General features: G+C 37.7%; 1 protein-coding gene across 14 annotated transcripts in view; it reads left to right on the plus strand.

The window, feature by feature from the left end:
• Positions 1-23546, plus strand: part of TPK1 (thiamin pyrophosphokinase 1) — a 372261-nt gene that overhangs the window by 181679 nt on the left and 167036 nt on the right. For all 14 annotated transcript variants that reach the window (XM_084977546.1, XM_084977549.1, XM_084977540.1 and 11 more), the window contains one exon: positions 16059-16154. Coding sequence is in view for 9 of the 14 variants with exons in the window: in XM_084977540.1 (XP_084833666.1) it covers positions 16059-16154 (96 nt within the window). In the remaining 5 variants the exon portion in view is untranslated. The remainder of the gene's footprint in view (positions 1-16058; positions 16155-23546) is intronic.

Below are 23546 nucleotides of genomic sequence, written 5' to 3' on the forward strand. Positions count from 1 at the left end.
AACTCACCACTTTTGAACTCTTTGGATCAGTTTTTAAAAGGCACCAGTGATGTCTTGTATAAATAATGTCCCCTGTAGAGCACATGGTGAATGTTTGGCTGCAGTTTTAATGGTGATGGTAATGACAACAAGTTAATGCAGCGTTACATACCATTCATATGAGCCATTATCTCCAATTTAAGCCGTCTTTTAAGTTGCTCTGTTCCAAGTGAAAGGAGGTTATTTCCACTTTCAAATACACTTTTTCCCCACCTGGTCTGGATCTTCCCTGAGCTGGAACTGAGGCTGTATTGAAAAAAGTAAGATAAGGGGGAAATTTAAAATGCTTAAGTTTTATTAAAATCGTAAAGTGGATTTATAGCCAACATTTATTTATATGACTTTGCTCCCCACTACAGATATATCTTGAACTTACAAGAAAAATCTAGGTTTATATGACTCTATACAACTTTAGAATGGTTTGCCTGCTTAATTTGTGAAAACCTCTAAAATATAAAGTAGTGGATTTGTCAGCTTTTAAACAGAATATACCCAAATTCTTGCCATTTGTATTAGGTCATTGTTACTATGTAACAAATTGTCCTAAAATTTAGCAGCTTAAAGCAGCAAACTATTCTCACACAACCTATCTGTGTAAGGAATATGAGAGTCAATTAACTGGGTGGTTCTGGCCCAAGGTTTCTCATCAGCCTGGTTTTTCTCTCTTCTCAGGGCTACATGGGGGCTACATAAATCTCTTTCAAGATTACTTATGTGGTTGTTGGTCAGTCTCACTGGCTGTTACTTCTCACTAGCTTTTTTAAAAAAATTTTTTAAATTTTTTAAATTAAAAAAAATTTTTTTTTCGTCTTTTTAGGGCTATACCTTCGGCATATGGAGGTTCCCAGGCTAGGGGTCTAATCGGAGCTACAGCCGCCAGCCTACACCAGAGCCACAGCAATGCCAGATCCGAGCCATGTCTGCAAACTATACCACAGCTCACGGGCAACGCTGGATCCTTAACCCACTGAGCGAGGCTGGGGATCGAACCTGCAACCCCATGGTTTCTAGTCGGATTCGTTTCTGCTGCGCTATGACGGGAACTCCCTCACTAGCTTTTGGTTGGAGGCATCAGTTCCTTGCCATTGGGATGTTCACAGCATGGCAGCCTGCTTTCCAGGGAAAGAGAGAGAGGAAAGAAAACATGCATGCAGGAGAGCCAGCTCCAGACAGAAATAATGGTCCTTTGTATGATCTAATTTCGTCACTGATATACCATCTTACTGAATCTTCTTCCACATGTTATTAGTCACACAGACCAACCCTGGTACAGTATAGGACCAGGCTACATATAGGTGGCCAGCATTGATAGCCTTGTGGATACTTGCCACCAAACCATCTGACTTGGTTCTGATAAAACTTGAGTGTTAGGCAGAGAGAAAGATGTTTTAATTTGGTCAGAATGCATTCTTGGTCTTTAAGTAGTAATATGTAAGAGGAAAGAAGAAACCAGAAATGGCCATTAGCAGTTTCTCTTTGATTAGGTCTTTCTATGCATAACCTGCTTCGATTCCATACCAATCACCTAATCATTAGTCTTTATAGCCCTTAAATATTTACTCGTGTGGATTTTGTACTGGAAGAGGACAAGCTCTGCTCTACCACTTAATTCCATATGTTCCACAGGGTAAGAACCAAGCTATATAATTTATATCTTATATTAGTTAACATGTGGTGATTTGTGTTTTCCCATGCATGCCGAAGCTCCATGTAACCTATTTTTGATATTAAACATATAGATACAAAAAACATTGATTATACATACTGATGATCCAACTGATGATATATACCGATGTACAACTGCTATTTCCCTGAATCATATGGTATGCCATTCTTAATTTAGTCCATAAAGCCTCTTTTTTTTAGATAGCTGTAAAATCGGTGATTCCCCCTTTGCCCATTTGTCTTAGTTCTTCTCTGCCTGGTTCACTAATATTAACTCAGAATGAGGAATGTCTCTCGAAGATTTTCCCCTTGATGTTTTATTTTATATTTTTTACTTTCTGAGTCAGTCAGTGCTTCCTTAATCCAAGGCTAAAATCACCTATTTCAGTCCTTTTAATTATTCCATCAATCATGCCTACATGTGTTTCAGTTTCCTGAGACCTTTTGATGAAACTGTAATATCTCATGTAACTTCTGATATTCTTTCATTGCTGTATAGTCTGTGGGGATTTTACTGGATATAGGAAAAGGGTTTTAAAGCATGTGTCTTTACTGCTTAGGAGGGTAAGGAACTAGTTACACTATTTAACTGATGCCTTAAAAGTCAAAGAAAAATTTTACCATTAATGAAGATGCATATGATAGAAGATAGCAATGTGTTGTAAGTATAATGATAAAAATGTAAAATATTTAAAATATAATAAAAATTAAACAATGCTATTTAGCCCAAGTTTATGTTGTGGAAACTGGGGCCCATAAAGCTTAAATGATGTAAGGAAAATGGTAAAGCTAGTCAAAGACAGCTCTTGGATCAATGTCCATATTTTCTCTTAAAAGAATTTTGGGGAGTTCCCGTCATGGCATGGCAGAAATGAATCCAGCTAGGAACCATGAGGTTGCAGGTTGGAACCCTGGCCTGGCTCAGTGGGTTAAGGATCTGGTGTTGCTGTGAGCTGTGGTGTAGGTCGCAGACGTGGCTTGGATCTAGCGTTGCTGTGGCTGTGGTATAGAACGACAGCTACAAGTCCGAATGGATCCCTAGCCTGGGACCCTCCTTATGCCATGGGTGTGGCCCTAAAAAGACAAAAAGACAAAAAGTAAAATAAAAAAATAAAAGAAAAATGAAAAGAATTTTGTTAAATCTTGGACTTATTTGCTATTACCACTTTTCAGCAGATTACATCTTCGATCCATTGGACAAGATAGTTACTCCTTGTGTAAGGTATTGAGCATTGCTGGGAATGAATGGCAGAATCACCAGCAATGTGAGAGTGTCAGTGTGATAACCAAACACCCTCCCTTCACATTTAAATTATGTTTCTCCCTTTCATCCCCAATTCTGGAGTGGCAAGCATTGGGCCAGACCAAGAATGACCAAACAAACTGTAGACTATTAACATACACAAAAGCTATAGAATGTGGAAGTGAGCCAGGACAAAACATCGAAGAACTTGTGTTGCTTTTGAGAAGTATGAGATGCTATAAATGTTATATCCAATAACAGAAAATTGCCCATAATTTTACATCTCATCGTAATGGCTGTGTTTTACTTTTAGGAGACTGAGGATTTGGGTTTGAATATGTTTTTTGCCCTATCAGAATAATGGGAAATGGGCTTTTGGTTGACATTTGAGTAGAAAGTCTGATTTTTCTTAAATTGACTACTGATGTTAAGCAGAAAATGATTGTGGCTCAGTTCTAATTTAAAGATGAAGACATTGATTTTCAAATAGCGTAGGCAAGAGGTATGGGTAAGGATACTACTTAGAGATGTCATCGCTAAGTCTTGGCTATTAGTAGTGTTTTTTTAGTTTTTAAGTTTTTATAAATGATGAAGTGATAATGTTTTCATGAACTAGCTATGTAAATTATTTTTGAGTTGTTAGCTTGCTGAATGGAAGTCGTACCAAAGCATACAAGATTAAATCATTTTGTAAAACACTGGCTTTCTCATATACTTTGTAATAATGATTTTTAAAAAAATGTTATTTGCATGAATGACCTCTAAAAGAGAAACCGGACAGGGCCCTATGGGGCTCCTGGGCGCAAAAGCCTTTCTGTGTCCCCCATTTCTTGCTCTTAGGAAATAGGCCTCATTCAGCCTCCTTGACCTTCCCTGAGTTCCCAAGGACAGATTCAGACAGTTGTTGATCAGGGAAGGGAGGAACATTCATCAACAATAGTACAGCTTTGAGGCAGGATCCTGGTTCCCTCTCAAAAAATACACATAATAATATAGGCATTTTATACACTTAACAGAAAAGTTATATTCCTTATGCTTCTTTTAGAAAAGAATACTTTAAAATTGAACAGCTTGGAGTCCTTCCTTATCCTCCTCCCTGACTTAATTGCACCTAGACCCATCAAGCTAAGATTAGGCACCCTGAGCACAATTGCCTGTGGGTTAAAGATTATTAGCATGATGTTTTTCAGGAACTTCCCTAGTTTGTTCTAATCTCTGATCAATATGCCGTTTTTGCAAGTAACTGTTATTCTCAGCAATGACCCAGAAGACCACCATTGTGAACTTACCCAGATCTCCTGAATCCAGCTTTGATGAGTAGGATTCCCCCAAAAGAAAGAAGAATGGATGTTTGTCCCAATCTTGACTTCTATCTGAAAACCTGTTTTTCTTCTTTTTACTGTAAAATTCCTTGCCATTCTTTCTAAGCGGGGCAGGGGCACAGTCTTTAAGGCGTTATTAGCCTGCTGTGACACAACTCTGCTTAGCAAAACAATAAAGCTACGTTTTTCTCCTTTACCCAAAACTCTGTCTCTGAGTTTCAATTCGGCACTAGCAGACAGAGGGCCGAATTTCGGCAACAGAGGTGCTATAAAGAATAGTTTAATGTAAAGGGGTAATATTTTGTTTTATGTTGCAAAATTGTCTACTTAAGAGCTTTTTAATAACTATCCCCAGTAACATCGATTTTAAAAAGATTTGTAATTTCTATAAGCTTACAAGTGATGAACCTAGATTTGATTCAGTTATCAAAATCAATTATGATTTTCTTTCGAGTTTGACAAGGCCTTGCTTCAATTCTGTATAAATTTAACAGAAAATTCACTGACGTTTTTAATCTTTATGAATCTGATTATTTTGTACTTTTAGCTGTGTCTCTTCCTCAGTTCTGCCCAGCCATATGACAACAACTTTTAGATATGGCAGAATTAACTAATTTAGAGAAAATGGCAAACTGGACTGTGAGAAATTGTATAACATCAGCAAGTTTGACTATTATGCCAAGCAGAGGAACTGTGTAGATATATAAAGCTCATCTCCACTTATTGGTATATTTTTAAAAAATAAAACAACAAAATAAATCAAAATCCCCTGAGTATAGCAACTTCTTAGGCTTAAGCAGGAAGACTAATTAACATATGCTGAGCTATAAAGGCTTTGTTAAGAGAATTACAGACAGGCAGTTTCCCTTGACAGCTGAGTGACAGGTTCTTTACTTTATACTCTCAAAACTGGTTGGCTTACCCTTATTAGCATCTCAGTAGGGGAATGATGAGACAGGCAGGGGACACTACAGGAAACTGTCTCTTGAATGCACCTTAATTCTTATGCTTTCCTCAATCATAGTCCTTTCAGATTGTCTCTATTTTTCAAAGGCTGTTTTGTCTGAATTTGTTTAAATACTTAAGGTATTTAAAAGGGGGAATCCAGGTCCTTTATATTTTTGAGAACTCTCAAGTGCCTAACATGTGACTCCTGGGCTCTGCCTGCCTCTTCTCTCACTCTCTAATCTCTGGGGCTGTTTCTCTTCCCTCATTCATTTGACTCACGGAACTCCCTGCTCATCCATCCTGTTCCTTCACTATCCTCTTGGGTATCCCCACCTATTGCTATTGGGTTTTCCTTCCTTTGTTCATTTCTTGCAGAGCCTGATCTAAACAGTTTTATCATAATTTTCCTCCTTATCCCTTGTTAGTACGTGATTTGCAACCCAAAGCCTTGGTCGTTTGTTCTGGGATCCCTAGTAATTAGAGTTCTCATGAAAGTTTATATGATGCAGATGTCTAATCCTTCTTTTATATACTTGGTATAAAAAAATTTACACCAAGTGCCACAGGATACTTGGTATAACAAAGATTTCCGTGATCAAGAATTTGTGAAGGAGTTCCCATTGTGGCTCAGCAGTAACGAACCTGACTAGTATCCATGAGGGCAAGGGTTCGATTCCTGCCCTCACTCAGTGGGTTAAGGATCCAGCATTACTGTGAACTGTGGTGTAGGTCACAGAGGTGTCTCAGATCTGTCATGGCTGTGGCTGTGGCATAGGTTGGCAGCTATAGCTCTGATTCAACCCCTATCCTGAGAACTTACATATGCTGCAGGTGATTCCCTAAAAAGACAAAAAAAAAAAAAAAGTGAAATTTGATGTTCTTTAGGTCTCTCTTAGAAATGCACTATGCACAGTATCATTTAAAGTAAGTCTACTGAAATTTTAAATTTGTTTACCTTAGTACTTCTCAAATGAGACCACTGAAAACCTACCCTTTATCCATTAACATTTAATGTAGTATTTTGGTTTCAAAAATATATTTAGATGCTTATAAGTTTGTTCTACTGTTTCTCTACTTTTAAAACTTGATAAGAGAAAATAATACAACCTCAAAAATAACAATAGCCCACAATTAAAGAGCTTACAATATGCTACTTTCATATGCACTTTCATTTATAGACTTATTTAATCTTTGCAACAAACTTTATTAGGTTAGAACTATTACCTGCATTTTACAGGTTAATATGGAAGCCTGCCTAAGCTCGCACAGCTAGGAAAGGGTTGAAGTGGGATCTGAACAGGCATTCGGCCCCCAGAACCCATGCTCCTTTCTAGCCATTTCATCATAATCCTCTGGTTGCAAGAGGGGGGTTTCCTCAAAAGAAAATGAGGACCAGGTGAGGAAATCCTGCATTCTCCTTTGTTTTGTGAGTGTTCAGTTTTCCTTTCCTATTTCTACTTAGTTCTCATTATTGAGCAACAATACCAAGCCACCTTCAGTGCTTCTGCTCCTTCCTCACCAACATCCCGGCTTTCCTAGGAAGACTTGGCAGAGAGCCCCAGGGGAGACTAATTCTATCCTTGGCATACTTGTAGTGGGTGTGAAGGAGAGGCACCTGGATGCTCACAGGAATATTGTCAAATAGAAGTTTACTCAAGCATCCAAATAGAGGAAGAATCTCCCTAGCTCCTTGTTTTCAGGGTCCCTAAGACCATCTTCAAGTTTCATAGTTCCCTAGAGGACTTGTAAAACTTGGCACAGAGTCATATGCACAGCTGGGATTTATTACAGCAAGAGGCTGGAAAGCAGAATCAGCAAAGGGAGAAGGCACCTGGGGGAAAATTCTGGTGACATGAGTTGCCAGTTCCAAGAGTCCTTTCCTGATGGAGTCACATAGGGTGTGCTTAATCATATGGTAACAGATGTGAAGTCTTTTTACCAGGGAAGCTCATTTGAGACACAATGTCCAAAATCTTACTGGGGACATCCATGTGTAAGCCCCCACACCCTCCATATAGCATATATCAAAATTCTGGACTCCCAGAAGGTTAAAAAAAAAAAGGAGATGTTCAGCATAAACCACACTGTACAAATAATTTAGGCACAGTGGGCCACTGTTGGGGACAGCTGTTTATTAGCTTGGGGAACTGTCTACCATTTGAATTCTCAGGTGTTAGAGAATTAAAGATAGCATTCTCAAGCTTGCTGGGTTAAATCTTTTGGGCACCCTCTTCCACTGGGAATGCTGGCTCTGCTTCTAGGAAGAAAGCCATCATTTACGACCTTGTGCTGTTTTAAAATGACTTTTGACTTCTCTTAATAGGAGTGGTGACTTTCTTGTTTGAAATGCTTAAAGTTTTCATTCAATGCCATGTTGAAAGGAAAAGTTATTTTACAACATCCAGGGCAGTGAAGATTTCACCAGATTAGAATGTCTCTTTATGTTTGGAATTGAATGGAGAATTGCTACAAGGTTAAATTACATTTATTCATTTCTTTTATACACCATCTAGAAAAACCAAAAGAGAACACTGCATTATATTAGGCAACCTGTTACTTGGTTTTTTGTTTTTTTTTTTTTAAAGAATTTAATCATGTGACATTCTTGCTGATGAAATTGTTACTTGCTGGCTGTCATTTGATAATTTTAAAAAACTTTTTAGTTTGAAAAGTAGACCTGTTTTTAGAAGTCTGGTAAATAAAACTGAAGTAGCAATCTACCACAGTATGCTTTATATAATAAAGATGAAAGTGGAAAATTGTTACTTTGTGATTACATCTCTACAGGGTAAAAAGACAATTTTGATACCTGTGTCAAGGAACATAGATCATTTAGATTTCAATTCGCTTTATGTAACTACTCCCCTTCTTAGCAAATTTGAGAACAAGTTGGGGCTAATTTTAGATCTCTGTCTTTGATTATTCACAGTATAAGTCATTTTTCTTTATGCCTGCTGAGCTTTTAATCTGGCAAACAGTTTCTTATTACAGAGTTCTCGTCAATTCAATTTAATGAGATTATGGATCCCCATTAGTAAAAATGGTACTAATAAGTTCATTTTGGGGGAGGACTCTTGAGTGTACCTCCCAGAATATTTTTGAGTGTTTGTCATGCTTACGTATAAGAAGAAAGGCTGCTTCAGCAATGAATAGAGGAAAATAAAAGTGTGAGGAAGCTAGAATTTTAAGACCCAATAAAGTTCTTTTTATTGTTGATTAATTTGAAAAAACATATCTACTTGTGATGGTATGATAAATTATATTTCATGTTTTCAGGGCCAGCTTGAAAAATGATTGTTGATATCTTCTTGCTGTCTTTTCTTTACCCTTGACTGATACCTATTTCCCTTCCCAGAAGTGTCTGTTTTTTCATACTGTCCTTTAGCTCTTTCATCCTCAATTGGATAAACCACTTCCAGTCCCAGCCCTGCTTCACCCTCTAAAATTACATTTTCTTTTTCTCTCAAATGAAAGTCATCTTTCCCTTAATGAAATATCCGTTTGCTATTTAGAAGCAAGTACAGCAGGCAAACAAAGTCACAGTAAGAAATGAATGATGAATTATTTTTCATACTGTTACTTATATTTTAAAAGAAGAAGCTCTTCACCTCCTGTACTACTGGTAGAAATACTCATTTTTACAGCCTTCCTGGAAAGCACCCTGGCCAGGTCTATCTAGAGTCATAAAAAAATGTTCTTATAGTTTTCCTAATAATTGCACTCCTAGAATTCAACTCTTAGAAAATAATCAGAAATAAACACTTATACACAGAAATTTTCAGCAGAATGATAGGTTTAATAGGGAAAAAATTGAACTGCATCATAAATATAATGATAAATACAGTGACAATATAAGGAGTTGGGGAAATAGAAAAAAGGCAGGAAGAGGGAAACTAAATGTCTGTGGGTGCTCTGAAGCTCCAGCCCCTGGGCTATGGTAGAAGCAGCCTGGAATCAGGCAGGGGTTCATATCTGCCTAAAACTAGAAAATTTTCAAGATTTAAAATGGGGGAAAACCAACTAAGTAAAGGTTTAGTATAAACTACAAAGGCATTTTTCTGTTTAAACCTCCCAAAATACCCAAAGTTCAACAACCCCAGATCCAAGCCATGTCTGCGACCTATACCACAGCTCACAGCAATGCCAGATCCTTAACACACTGAGCGAGGCTAGGCATCAAACCTGTCTCCTCAAAGTTACTAGTCGGGTTCATTACCTCTGAGCCACAGTGGGAACTCCCTAGTTATTATTGATTTAGTGAGGAAGGCTGTTTATTATCAATAGATCACAATTTTAAGATTCTAATTTTAAGATACTTCTGAGGTTATCTGATTTTTCAGAGAATTATATATTAGAAAAAAATCTTAATTTATGAAAAGCAGTTTAGATTTTGTAACTCTACATGCATATTTTATTTAATTATGCTGGGTGAGAGGCTATATGCCCATCACTCCAAATAAATTTTCAAAATTGTAATGAATAGTACGTAGGAGGGAATAACACTTATGAATTCGTAATCTTATAAATGCAGTCTATAAAGTTACAGTAGTTGTCTTAGAGTCCTATAAAATTTTTGCAGAATAATTTGCCCAAGTCCTTTCTTGTCCTAAATAGATGGGCACTAGTGACTTCACCTAAAATAAATAAGCTAATAGCAAATTTGGGAATGCCTTCGTTAGATGAGCACTAGTGACTTCACTTAAAATGAATAAGCTAATAGCAAATTTGGGGGTGCCTTCATTAGATTTGCTTCTTGTTTTAATGAGGCCAAGTCTCTCTCTAGATATAGTGCATGAAATAACAATTGGTATGTTTTATAGTTTTTTCCAAAGGATTTGTTTCCTTTCCTATTAGGGGATTTTAAAGGTGTCAGCATGGTATAACCTGATTGGTGTTATGTGTGTTAAATGTAAAAACTCATTAACCTACATTAGTTAAGGTATTGGCAAATGGTAAATTAAATAATCTAGAATGGCAGCCTAATGGCTTTTGTATTGATTTTTTAAAATTGGGTTGATTATTGACACTCATTGTCTTTTAATAATTTCTTACAAGTTGTCAGTAAATTCAAAAATATTTTTATAAGCCTTTGCACAAGGTTCAGTATTTGCTTACTCTGGTCATCTTTGATGTGAAGCACTGTGACTATAGCATCTGATGCTTCTAGAAATTCTTTGGAAGTGCTGAGTTGAGTGTTTCTCTGGGTTTATCGCTGTGCCCAGTACTTTCTGGGCACTGTCACCGGACATCTGGACAGCAGATTTAGTTTACATATTAGTTCCATGACAGATGAGGGCTGTGAGGCTCAGGCAGATTTTTTTCAAGGCCTGAAAAATTTCCCTCATATTAAGTTCCTTGTACATGTATAGAGTTTGGTGGTTAAAAATCACCATTTGTGGGCCTAGAATAAGATTGGTTGATGAACTCAACCCATAAGTCAAATCTGGTCTGCAGTCTGCTTTTGTAGAGCTGGTAACCTAAGAATGGTTTTCGTAGTATCAAATGGTGAGAAAAAATGAAAAGAGGAAGACCATTTCATGACACATGAAAATTATGTGAAATTCAGATTTTAGTTTTATTGGAACATAGCCATTCCCATTTATGTATTATTTTTTTGTTCCTAGATGCTTTCATGATGCTAGGACAGAGCTGAGTAGTTGAGACAGAGGCCTTATGGCTTGCAGTATATGAAAGAGTAACATTTGACCTCTTATAGAAGAACTGTGCTAATCCTTGGTCTAGAACGATAATTTATCTCAGGCTCTTATAAGTGACTTTATTCATTATTGAGTGCTTCCTACTTGCCACGTACCTGAGATGGGTTCTTGTACTGTGAATGCAGAAGTGAACAAAGGGATGTAGTGAGTACCTTCATGGAGCTTACAGTTTAAAGGTTATTTTGATTTTTAAGTAGTAAGTTAGATTAATAAATTACATAATAATACAATCATTTGTGGGTTTTTTTGGTTTGTTTGTTTGTTTTGCATTTGGAGGTTCCCAGGCTAGGGATTGAATCGGAGTTACAGCTGCTGGCCTATACCACAGCCACAGTAACACAGGATCCAAGCTGTGTCTGCAACCTATAGTACAGCTCACGGCAGTGCCAGATTCTTAATCCACTGAGTGAGGCCCGAGATCAAACCCCCAACCTCATGGCTACCAGTCGGATTCGTTTCCACTGCGCCACAATAGGAACTCACCATCATTTGTTAAATGATAAAATATTTAGATACTCATAAGGTAGTAGTGATTTTAATAAAATCATTTGTAAAATCATTTGGTTAATCTAAGCATTTACCATAATCCTTATTTGAGCCTTTTTTCTTTTTACAATATGTGTTAGTATACCACACTGAACCTAAACCTGTCTTTTTTTTTTTTTTTTTTTTTTTCTTTTGCATTTAAGGGCCACACCCACGGCATATGGAAGTTCCCAGGCTAGGGGTTGAAATGGAGCTAAATCTGCTGGCCTACATCACACCCACAGAAATGTGGGATCCCACTGTATCTGCAACCTACACCACATCTCATGGCAACTCCTTAACCCACTGAGCAAGGCCAGGGATTGAACCCATATCCTCATGAATAATAGTTGGGTTTGTTTCTGCTGAGCCACGACAGGAACTCTAAACCCATCCTGTTTTAGGTGTCTGGTGCTTTTATTGTTATTAGGATAATATATTGCAAGCTGTATTTTTGTGTTTGCATAGTTTTAGATGCTGGCAGTATTGAAAATTAACTAGAACTATTTCCATTCCAGAGCGTGTTCTGAAAACTGTTTATTGCTAAATTTTTATAAAGTTTCTGGTATCAGATTGTTTCCTTAACATTTGTCTTTCTATTATGAAAAAAATTATGAGTCATTCAAAAACACTGTAATTTATGTAGTACTTTATACTGTTGCATTTGTATTTCACTTTACCTGATTGGATGCTAACTTTATTAATGTATTGTTGCATTTTAATTTATGTAATTGCATATGAAGTATTAATATTTGTCACCCTTTTAAGAAGCTGTATTGATCATGCCCTAAAACAAAATTATCTAATTTCCTAATGGCAGCAGAGAGCATAACACCTGAAAATATAACATGGATGTTGCTTTTAGTCTCCTAAGGAGATAAATGGTTTTAAATCTTTTCATCATTTATCTGTCTATCCATCAAACTTACTTTTTTGGGCAGGTGGTGGGGGCATGTCTACGACCTGTGGAACTTCCCGGGCCAGGGATCAAACCCGCACCACAACAGTGTCACAGCAGTAACAATGCTGGATCCTTAACCACTGGGCCATGAGGGAACTTCTTTCCTTTAAACTTGTATTGATTGCTTGTTAAGTGTTGGAATTGTCCTAGTAACTGAAATGCGGAAGTCAGTTTCCAGGGAATGAGATTCGGTGGACTTTGGTTAATTTGCTCCATAAGTACATTGTGTCATATGTAAAATACTGCTGCTATCTTTTTTAGGTTGATTTGCTTCTTTTCAGTCTTCAGACTCTTCAGATCTAATAAAGTATCAAGTTAAACTAGGATTAATTTACTTATTGGTAACTTTCTACATCTCTCTGCACCTTTAATGCTTGCTTTAAAATTTTGTTTTCCTAGGCCTTAGGGCATCTATCATTTTAATATGAATTCGTAATATATCCTTGATCATTGTGAATTACTTCAGTTTACTCTTACATATTTTCTATTGTGGTACAATTCTTAACATTGTAAGATTTTGTTCTTCATTTACACCTTTACTGAGGAGAAGCTAATATAATCATTGATTTTTAAATTTTTTTTCTGGGTAGGTATCTCTTGCTGCAGTGTATTGCAGTTGGCTCTATGTTGGAAAATGTATCTTAGCCCCAAAGTCATAATGGGATTTTGTAGTTTATATACATGTATCTATTAGGAAGCTAATATTGGAAACTGTTTCTTAGAAAGTGATATTTTTTAAATTGGACAAATCTCAAGTTCCTATTGCGGCTCAGTGGGTTTAGGACCTGATGTCTCTGTGAGGATACGGGTTTGATCCCTGGCCTCATTCAGTGGGTTAAGGATCTGGTGTTGCTGCAAGCTGTGGTGCAGGTCATAGATGGGGCTCAGATCCAGTGTTGCTGTGACTGTGGCCAAGGCTGGCAGCTGAAGCTCCAGTTTGACCCCCAGCTCGGGAACTTCCATATGCTGCAGGTGCAGCCATAAAAAGAAAATAAGTAAATAAATTGGCCACATCTCATATCTTTAAATCTTCTGGGTCCTTAGATAGTAAATGTGAAGGTTCATTTGGTTTTTTTTAAACATCAAGTCCAGTAAAATTCTTCACTGTTCCCAGTGTTTGTAAGTCTAGGAAATTGAATCTTATTCTATATTATCAATAACTATAAATAGATATAAGCATAGCATTTCTACATTTTTCCTTGTTTGCAGGAGCTTTGATAGTCTCTCATCTTTAGTTTTATATTTATCCTTTTCTAGCTCTTATTATGTTACCATGGGACCTAGAAAACCGTGAGAAAACATCTTTACTTCACCAAAGGTCTGTTGCACTTGGCCAAAGTTCTGTTGCAGTATTGCACTTTGGTCAATACTTTTTTTTTTTTGCAGGTTTCCTTTCTAGGTGTTGAAAACTGCCCTGCGAAGGCCGTTGGAACTGTTTCTATTCCCAGTGAATTCATTCTCAGTCTGTGATGAGATTAGGATCATTTAAACTGGTGAAAATTCTAAGAAGCTGTGGATGGCTGATAAATGCCTCAGTTAGACTTTCTAGTTCTTGGTTTAGATGCTGCCTGAATTTTTCAGTGCTGGTACTCTGTCTCCATATCCTGATTTAAGCTTTTTCTGTGTGTCCACCTTAAATTGATGAAGTGAAGTAAGATATTATTCAAGAAGCCTTGCTTATAGTTCAAGTTCCATTTTTTTTTTTTTTTAATTTTTGGTAATGTCATTCTCCGGAGCCAGCCTTAGAGCTGTTATAATGTTATATGACTTTGTTCTATCAGATATCTCCAAATTTGTTCCTACTTTGTGGGAGTAAAGAAATTGGATTTCTAGATGTAACTTGTTGCTTATTACAATTTAACCCTCCAGTTGTTATCAAGTCAATTAAACCTTTTTTACTTTCTTAATCTATAAATATTATAGTGGATTAGATAGATTATTTCTTGGATTCTCTTTAGCTATAATTTCTCCTATGGATCTGTGTTTATTCTTTTAAAAAAAAAAAAACTGTGAAGGAGGTGATGATGTATTAGTCATCTTGCATTGCTATTTCTCTTTGCCCTTGTAATTATTTCTTTTTGTTGGAGTAGCTGTTTCTACTATCAGTACTTAAAAGAGGGAGATAATTTCTCTTAGTAGTATATGCTATATTTAGCAATAAGATGCTACACTGTCCTATCCCTTTGCCAGCATACATTTTTATTCCTCAGGAATATTATTTCTTGAACATTTACCATGTAGCAGACTGTGTGGCTGGGCACTGGAAACAGGAATGAGTAAAACATAATTCCTGTCCTCAGGGAACTTTCAGTATAGTGTTTTTTGGTTTGGTAACAATATAATGTCCTCAGTCCTGATAATGTCCCTGTATGCTCTGGCATATTCTTGTATCTTCTTTCTGAGGAGTGTTAGCCTAAGATGAATCAACTTCTTTATTTCCTTGCTTGGGCATAGTAGTAAATTTCAGTGTTCTTTTAGGGTCAGGAAAGTGTATGTCAATGATCTTGTAAAGATGACATATATCTTTTAGGGCATCACATATTTCTGAATGATAAGAACTTAATTTTTTCATTGGTCACTATATTGTAGGACAGTCATAAATGAATGAAGCACAGGTTGAGTGTGACACATTTAAAGAGGCCTTGAAGTTAAAGAAGAACCTTTAAATCTACCGAGAATGGTTCTTGAAATAATTTAAGAGGCAGTATGGGTGTTTTGTATCCTTGAAAACTCTTTGAATGGCAACTTTATATACTAGATTATAGTTAACTTTGCCTTACTCAGCTGTTTGTCAGAGACCTCGCATTGTTTTATTCCTGAATTAAGAAGTCTGAAGTACCATCATCCTCTGGTTTTTCATACCTTTGCTTCTGTAAGACATTGGAGGAAAAGGTGTCATTTTAAAAATATTGTTCCTGGAGCCATCTCAGTTCGCTAGTGCCAACAAGCTGGCATTTTTGTAGCATTATGCTTACAAATATATTTCAGTGTTTTTCAGTAGGTTGTACAGCTTATCTGTTGTAGAAGAGTCTAAGAATTGATAAATTCACTTGATTATGTCCAAAAGATAATCCAAAAAGACATATTTATACATGCATAACTCTTCCTGCTTCTTTTTACATGGGGAACCAAAAAAGATTGCTATAAAGGGATTTTATAAGACAGCTAACTTGATTGTACTTAAAATGTAGTTTATCATTAGCACAATATTAGTTTTTCCATTTGTGTAAATAAATTTAGGAGGTCTGCTCAAAGACATTCAAAGTCTTTTAGAAATAGTTTCATTTTAATTTCAGGTAATTTCACTGTGAATTGATTTTATTATAGTTGTGCCTGAGTCCTTAATCTTGAATGTCATCACAGCAGTGATTTTTTAAAAGACCATTAATGTAGTCTAATCTGCACTTTTTGGGGTAAAATGATTGTCATAATCAGATCATTATTATGATAGTCTAACATCTTTCCTGAGGTGTCCTGTTATGTGAAATTAAAAAAATATAATGATAATGATTCTAATGATCAAGGTATAATACAGGCCTAACAGGATATGTCTACTGATTCATTCTCTTTATAGCTCTTGATCTTGTTCATAGCCTGACATCATTACTTATTCCAGCTTTTTATCTTATTTAACACAGGGATGTGAATTTATTTCAACTCCTGATCAAGACCATACTGACTTTACCAAGTGCCTTGAAGTGCTCCAAAAGAAGCTAGAAGAAAAAGACCTACAGGTAAAATAGGCACCTATTTGGTGGTTAAGGGTCTTATACCAAAGATGTGAAATACCCTGCTTTTACTCATCTGAAATCTTTACTTGCTTTCATGCTGATTAGTTGGATTCCCTTGTCAGGTTTTTTCAGTGTATTGAATAAATCTGTATGTAGTTGCCCAAACATTAATGTGTGCATTTAAATCAGAGGTCACAGATTCTGGTACTTTATAGTGGTGCAGTCCCCAAAGGAATGAAGGGGACTTTCTAAAAAGCAGTCAAAACTTTCAGCTAATTCTCAGGGAATAGCTGCTTTCCATCTCAGGTTGGTTGTTGTTATGCAGAGGTAGGGTGTGTGTGTGTGTGTGTGCATATATGCATGTATTTTATGTGTGTGTGTGTATAGCCTGTAGACAGGACAAACAAATGTGACCTAGATTTGGCCATCATTGCAAACTCTTAGTCAACAAATAAAATAGTATCAACTTTTTTTTTAAAATCAAAGAAGAATCTGCTGCTTTGCAAGTCTGTACTCTATAAGGTGTTAATGATTTTCACCTAGCATCCAAGTGTTTAATCACATCAGTTAGCTAAGGCACACATTTGTAATTTACTCTATGTAATAATATTTTTGATACTTATTGAAATAGTATGTAAACTTTTGAAAATCTGTTTAGTGAAGATCAACAGAATTAAACCTGAAGCATTGAATGACAATTGACCATTGTTTTCCTGGGAAGGGCAGGAAGGTAAGCCTAGGCACAAGATGAAATGTGTCATTTCAAACTAAGAGAAGTAGGCAAACACCTTTGCCCGTTATAGGGGTTTTCACAGGACAAGTAACAGGAGGTTTGTTTTACCCTTTGCTCAGTAATCCAGTGAAATAGCTCAGGCAGATCTCCTATCTTGCCTCTTTCTTTGTCGTGGCTCTGCTATGTAGACTTTATCTTCAGTCTGGTTTCCTGGACTGTCTCCAGTGGATGTCTGAAGCAACTTTTTTATGCCTTCCCATCAAGAGGGATTAACAGGCAAGGGAATCACTTCCTAGTATCATGAGACTTAAGTCCTGAGATCTCTCCATTGGTTTTGGCAAAGCATTGCAAACTCTTTGAGAATAACCTGATTATCTTGGATGGGAGCAGGGAATGGGGTCCATTCACATGATCATACGGTCACGGGTAATACACGTGGCAGGATGGCACAGGCATTGAAGAAGCAACCCTAACTTCTTTCCTGGTAGAAGTTCATGAACAATTTATTCTAGCGTATATTTATTAACTTGAGGCAGTAGATCCTTTTCTCTCTTTGAAGAAGAGCCTTGTTAACTATCAAAATTAGAAAACTCACTGGGAAAATTCAACAATAGTAATGGAGTGAACATTTCTTATCTCTGTTGTAGCTTAAACTTTCCCAAATGTGCTGTTTCCAGCAATCAGTTATTGTATTTATATATTTATTTGTTTAACAAAAATGGAAAACAACCTATTGAATTATCTGCTTCATCCAGACATAGCTGATGTTGAGTTTGTTAGGAAAAAAAAATTGTAAATCTTCATGACTGCTTCAATTTTCCTAGTATTTCCACTGAAAATGTTCAAACCTGGGAATGAAATTTGAAGTTATGTGAGTTTCATTCATCGTATCTCATTGATAGTATCTGTAACACAGTATTCACTCATTGAATCTCATGACAGATAATCATACCTCAAACTCAACAAGACTAAAATCCAGAGAGAGCCTCAAAATGGGGGAGAAGAGGGTGATTAGGTGTATGTGATATGTGAAACAAGCTGGACAGAATCTTTGCCTGTCCAGTAGGGAGGTCTGAAGCAAGAGTACCTGTCCTGGTCTGTGGGCATGGGTATGGGTTGGAAAAAGCTTTTTCCACACTTAGAACAAGTTGAAGAGAAGACAAGTTTATTGAGGCAAGAAACACTCTTGACACAGCAAGCAGACTTCCTGCTGATCAGGGAGAGCCAACCTTGAGTGCATGGTTGTGTATGTTTTTATAGCTCAGGGAGACAGGAGAGGTCTTGTGATATATCCACTATCCACTAACCTGCTGATTGGTTGAGGCAAGAGCGGTCTTACATACACTTGCTGGTTAGTTGGGAATAGATAAGGGCGCTAGATGGATGGGGTGAGAAGTGAGTCACATACCTTTCCTAGGAGGGGGCAGGAGGAGTAGGCCAGGTTGCTCAGGGTGGGGGAGGGTCATTATAATGAGATGGGCAGACGATGATAAGCATCTGGTAACAGAGGCTTTGAGTTCAATCTCCTTGGAGAGGCCTTGAAGTCCCATAGTACCTATTAAAGGACTCCTGCATGGGGCAGAAAGAGCCAGACCCTCCTGCTCCCCCATTGCCTAGTCAGAGGCCAGAGGCTGACAGGAAGAGTGTGGCATGGTGGCATGCTCTGCTGTGTGATGAGGGGGTTGCCCCTGGTCTGTGATAGCTGCCATCCTTACAGGCCACTGAGGAGGTCTTTCTGGGGAGAATGGGAGCGGGGCAACTCCATGCTTGGCATGCTTTGGGTCTAGCACATTCTCCAACCTCAACTTGTGCCCCATTTTGTTCTCATTCCTAAAATATGCCAGATTCTCTCCTACCCTTTGCCTCAAGGTGTTTTTGCACGTTGCCCCCTCTGCCTAGAATTTTTTGAATATGTGTTATATTTTCCTTGGCCTAGACCACCATGGCAGAGCATGGCTGACATCCTCAAAAAGGACCTTCCTCCCCCATGGCTCTGGGCTAGGCTCTGCCTCTCTCTTTCCTCCTTTAAGATACTCTGAACACTTTTTATAATTGTGTTATTTCTAATTTTTTGCTTGAGGTTTTTTCACAGGTTGACTGTGCAGCCCCAAAAACTGGGATTAGGTCCTTCTTATTCATGATTGAACAGCAACACTTTGCCCATAAGAGATGCTTGGGGAACATTGGGCCTGAGTCAGCCACTGTGGGGAACACAGAGGAGAGCAGGACATGACACAGTGATGGGAGAGGCTTTTTTTGATGAGGTGGGGAGCAAGGAACAAATAGGACTGAGATGGCAAAGGGGAGAAGATGTTGGACTAGTACCGTGGTGCACAGAGAGAATGGCTAATACCTCAGTGAACCTAACAATAGATGGTTTAAAGAGCTTTTTTTTTTTTTTTTTTTTTTTTAATGTCTTTTCAGGGCCTTACCCATGGCATATGGAAGTTCCCAGGCTAGGGGTCCAATCAGAGCTATAGCTGCCAGCCTACATTACAGCCACGGCAAAGTGAGATCTGAGCCATGTCTGTGACCTATTCGACAGCTCACATTAGTGCTGGATCCTTAACCCATTGAGCAAGGCCAGGGATCAAACCCACGTCCTCATAGATACTAGTTGGGTCCATTACCTCTAAGCAACAATGGGAACTCCTAAAGAACTTTTAGACAGAGAATGGTGTGATTACTTTGGTGTTATAAGAGGCATGGTTAGATCAACCGAAGGCTACTTACCGCAATGAAAACCATCCGAGGTAGCTATCTATCATTCAGACTCAGACAGGTGGTTTGATTGTTAAATCTGATGAAGTGGAATATTTGTGAGCTTCTACCTGACTTTATGTTGGGAGCATAGCACAGTCTTTGATGTAATATAATAGCAATAGAAAAGTAGTAGTAGAGAGAGTAGAAGGGAAAATCATAAAAAGGTCCCTTCCACATATTTTCTACCCCCCCAGTGAATTCATATTAGGGCTTTTAAAATTTTCTTCCTAAAAATACACATAAATTCTATCAGAAAATCCTTTATACTTCTCTACCTAATAACTCCTAAAAATTTTTATGCATTTCTGGTTTCCCACTTGCTAAGTTACCAATATGAATTGGTAATCAAAGCCTCCATATTTCATCATGAGATCTTATTGGCATATACTTTAACTATTAATTACAATTTAAATGAATTAAAGCAGTATTTAATATGTTAAGGAACCATACTGTATAGCATACTAGAACTTTATAGAATTTGGATTAAGGTCTGTCCTTATCCTAAAGGAGTTTACTATCTAGAACATGAGATTAATTGTAAAAGAAAAGATTTCTCAGAATTATCTCATGTATTATTTATTTATCTATTTTAAACCTGCTCATCCTCCATTCTTATTCTTCTGCAAAAGGGTTCTCTGATAGGTGACTTTAATGCTTTGCTTTTATGTTGCCACATTGTTTTTCTGTAACTGAGTCATGAATAATACATTATCAGGATGCCATCTAATATGACTGACTCTTCGAAGAACACATAGATTTTCTGATGCTGTTATATACATTTGAGATCTAAACCCTGGAATTCAGTGGAGAACATTAAGAGCTATTGCTCTGAGTTTCAAAAAAATGTAAGATGTACATTGTTTAGGTTGAAGCCAAAAGTCTAGATTATAAGGCCCTAAGAATAATAGGTCTCCTAAAATACAGATTAGGCTATTTCCTATTATTATATGGCGATAGCCTCAGTTACATAAGTTTCTGATATTTTAAACAGATTTTTTTTTTTTAAGGGCCTTACTCATGGCATATAGATGTTCCCAGGCTAGGGGTCGAATCAGAGCTGTAGCTGCCAGTCTATGTCACAGCTACAGCCCGCGGGATCTGAGCCATGTCTGAGACCTACACCGTAGCTCATGGCAATCCACTGAGCAAGGCCAGGGATCGAACCTACGGGATCTGAGCCCGCGGGATCTGAGCCCGCGGGATCTGAGCCATGTCTGAGACCTACACCGTAGCTCATGGCAACCCACTGAGCAAGGCCAGGGATCGAACCTACGACCTCATGGATATTAGTCACATTCGTTACTGCTGAGCCACAACAGGAACTCCTAAACAGATTTTTATATTGGACAAAATTTGGGCAGAAAAGTTGCTATTAATTTCAAATTATATATCGGTAGATTTAAACTCATACTAGTTTTGTTTGCTAAAACCTCAATATGTTTTAGCCCATTTATACCACATTATTTTTGTAAGCAATTTTTTAATCAAATGGTGCAAGATGCAGAATAAGTATTATGTAAATAAGAGTGAATGCCTAAATTCACACACATACACAATTATTAATGACTGCAAATAAAATTCCGTGTTAAGGCTGTAAGATTGACCATTAACCCAAGAGGGCAGAGTAGAAAGACCTTAAGTTCACCTCCTCTCAGAAGCACATCCAAATCCCAACTATTCTTAGAACAACTATCAATGAAAAAGATTGGCACCTACCAGAAAAGATCTTAAACAACTAAAGCTGTAAAGAAGGAAGCACAATGAGATGAGTAGGAGGGGCAGAGTCATGACAGAGTCAGGACTCATCCCCTAGGTGGGTGACCCACAAACAGGAGAATAATCACAACTGCAGAGGTTCTTCCCAAGGAGCAAGGGTTATGAGCCCACATCAGGGTCCTCCAGCCTGGGGGTCCTGTGTCAGGAACCTGAGCCCCCAGGATTTTGGGCTTCAAAGGCCAGTGGGGCTAACTTTCAGGAGACCAAGAGAGCTGTGGGGAGATGGAGGCTCCATTCTTAAGGAACCCAGGGCAGAAGTAGTCATTTGAAAGGCGTTTGGGTCAGACCTACCTGAAGATCTTGGAGAGTTTTTAGACTCTTTCTATCTACTAATCCTCAGTAGTGGACACGATCGTTTCGTAATGGACCCATGACTTTTTACGACCATACTAAATATCCATTGCTGCTTTGAAAATCAAATATAAGACTGTATCTGATTGGGCTGATTACTTATCGGTATAATAAGATTTAATCTCTCAGGTTACAGAAAGAACTATGTTAATACTCTAAGAAGTAACTTCCAAAGTACTATGGTGTCTTCAGTGTGGTCTGCTCTGATAAGCTGATATCTATGGCAAGATTCCAATCTCATCTAAAGCAAAATATAATAAATTTGTTGTACATGTAAAAATGTATTCTGGAAAGGAATAAATACTAACTTTACACTAGAGTAGCCTAGCAGATACCACTCTAATCAAGGAATCAAAATTAGCATCATCAGTGATAATTCATGTTAATAGCACATGCCCCTGTCTCTAGGTACAGAGTGAGAAAGGCACTTGAGATGTTCTTCCTAAAACATATAATCTCAGTTTAATCTTTGAAAAAAATTAGAGGAAGCCAAATTGAAGATCATTCTACAAAATACCTGAATACTATTTTTTAATGTGATGAAAGACAAGGCAAGATTGAGAAATGGTCACAGCTCAGAGGAGATGAAAGAGACATGAGAACTAAATGCAGTGTCACATTCTTACTTGTATCCTGAAGTGGAAAAACTGGTGAAATGTGAATAACGTCATTTAGTTAATAGTGGTACCCCGGTGTCAGTCTTATTTGTGACAAATGTACCATGTTTTTATAAGATGTTGACATTAGTGGGGACTGGGTAAAGGGTACACTCCCTGAACCATCTTCACAACTTTTTACTAAATCTTGAGTTATTTCAAAAGAAAAAAGTTTACTTGATGAAAACACTTTCTATGTATCAAATGTGCTGTAACTATAGATCTCTGTCATCTCTCTGTGCTGTGACTCCTAATAATATAGAATAAAATGGCAAGTACTTCAGTCAAAGTAATTTTTTGTGGATGTTCTCAACTTTAAAGTGTTTCCTCAGAAAGTTTCACAGTGTGAGTCTCTGTGGCATGTTGGCAGCAACTGTACGTGAAAACGACGCCTGCCTGAAAATCTGAGCTAGAAATTGGTTGGTATCTAAACCCTGTGACCAGCCAGATCCTCTCCGCCTTCCAAGTTTTTCAAGGGACCCAGGGATGGTAGGACGCAATCAAAGAGGCAATTTTATCAGGACTGATTTTAAAAGGAGTAACCCTGTCGATTCTGCATTCCCTCCTGACCTGTCAAACCCCTGTGGTCTCCATCACCACCTCATTTTCTCCCTGGCTCTTCTTATATTGATGTTCTGTCATACCTGCCTTTGACTTTTACCTTGTTTCTCTGGGTTTCAGTTATCATTCTCTGCCATTAACTCTAACTTATACCTCACATCCTGAACTCCAGAGTTTTATTTCCAACCACTAACGGGAAGGCCAGAGGAACCTCATTTCAGTGTAAACCAAAATTCATCATCTTTCTTACAAAATCTCATTTTCTCTTTCTTTATTTTCTGCCTCACTCAATGGCGCTGCCATCCATCCACCTGGCAGAAACTGGAGAGTAACTTTATATTTTACTCTCCTTGTACCATCCCTCACTGGTTGGTCACAGTTCCTTCAATTCTACAGAGATCTCCTGTGCCCACTTGGTTCTTTCCATTCTCGCTGCTACTTCTTTAATTCACGCCTTTATTATTTCTCACCCTGGCTATTTTATTAGCCTTCTGTTTGCTCCCTTCACTCCATTCTCTTACTACAATTTATATCCTCTCTCTTAAATGGATATCT

The sequence above is a fragment of the Sus scrofa genome, chromosome 9, assembly GCF_054392235.1.
Source record: "Sus scrofa isolate SSC_HxYL_T2T_F1_AM1 chromosome 9, Sscrofa_HxYL_maternal_Yorkshire_Landrace_v2.0, whole genome shotgun sequence".
NCBI classification, from domain to species: Eukaryota; Metazoa; Chordata; class Mammalia; order Artiodactyla; family Suidae; genus Sus; species Sus scrofa.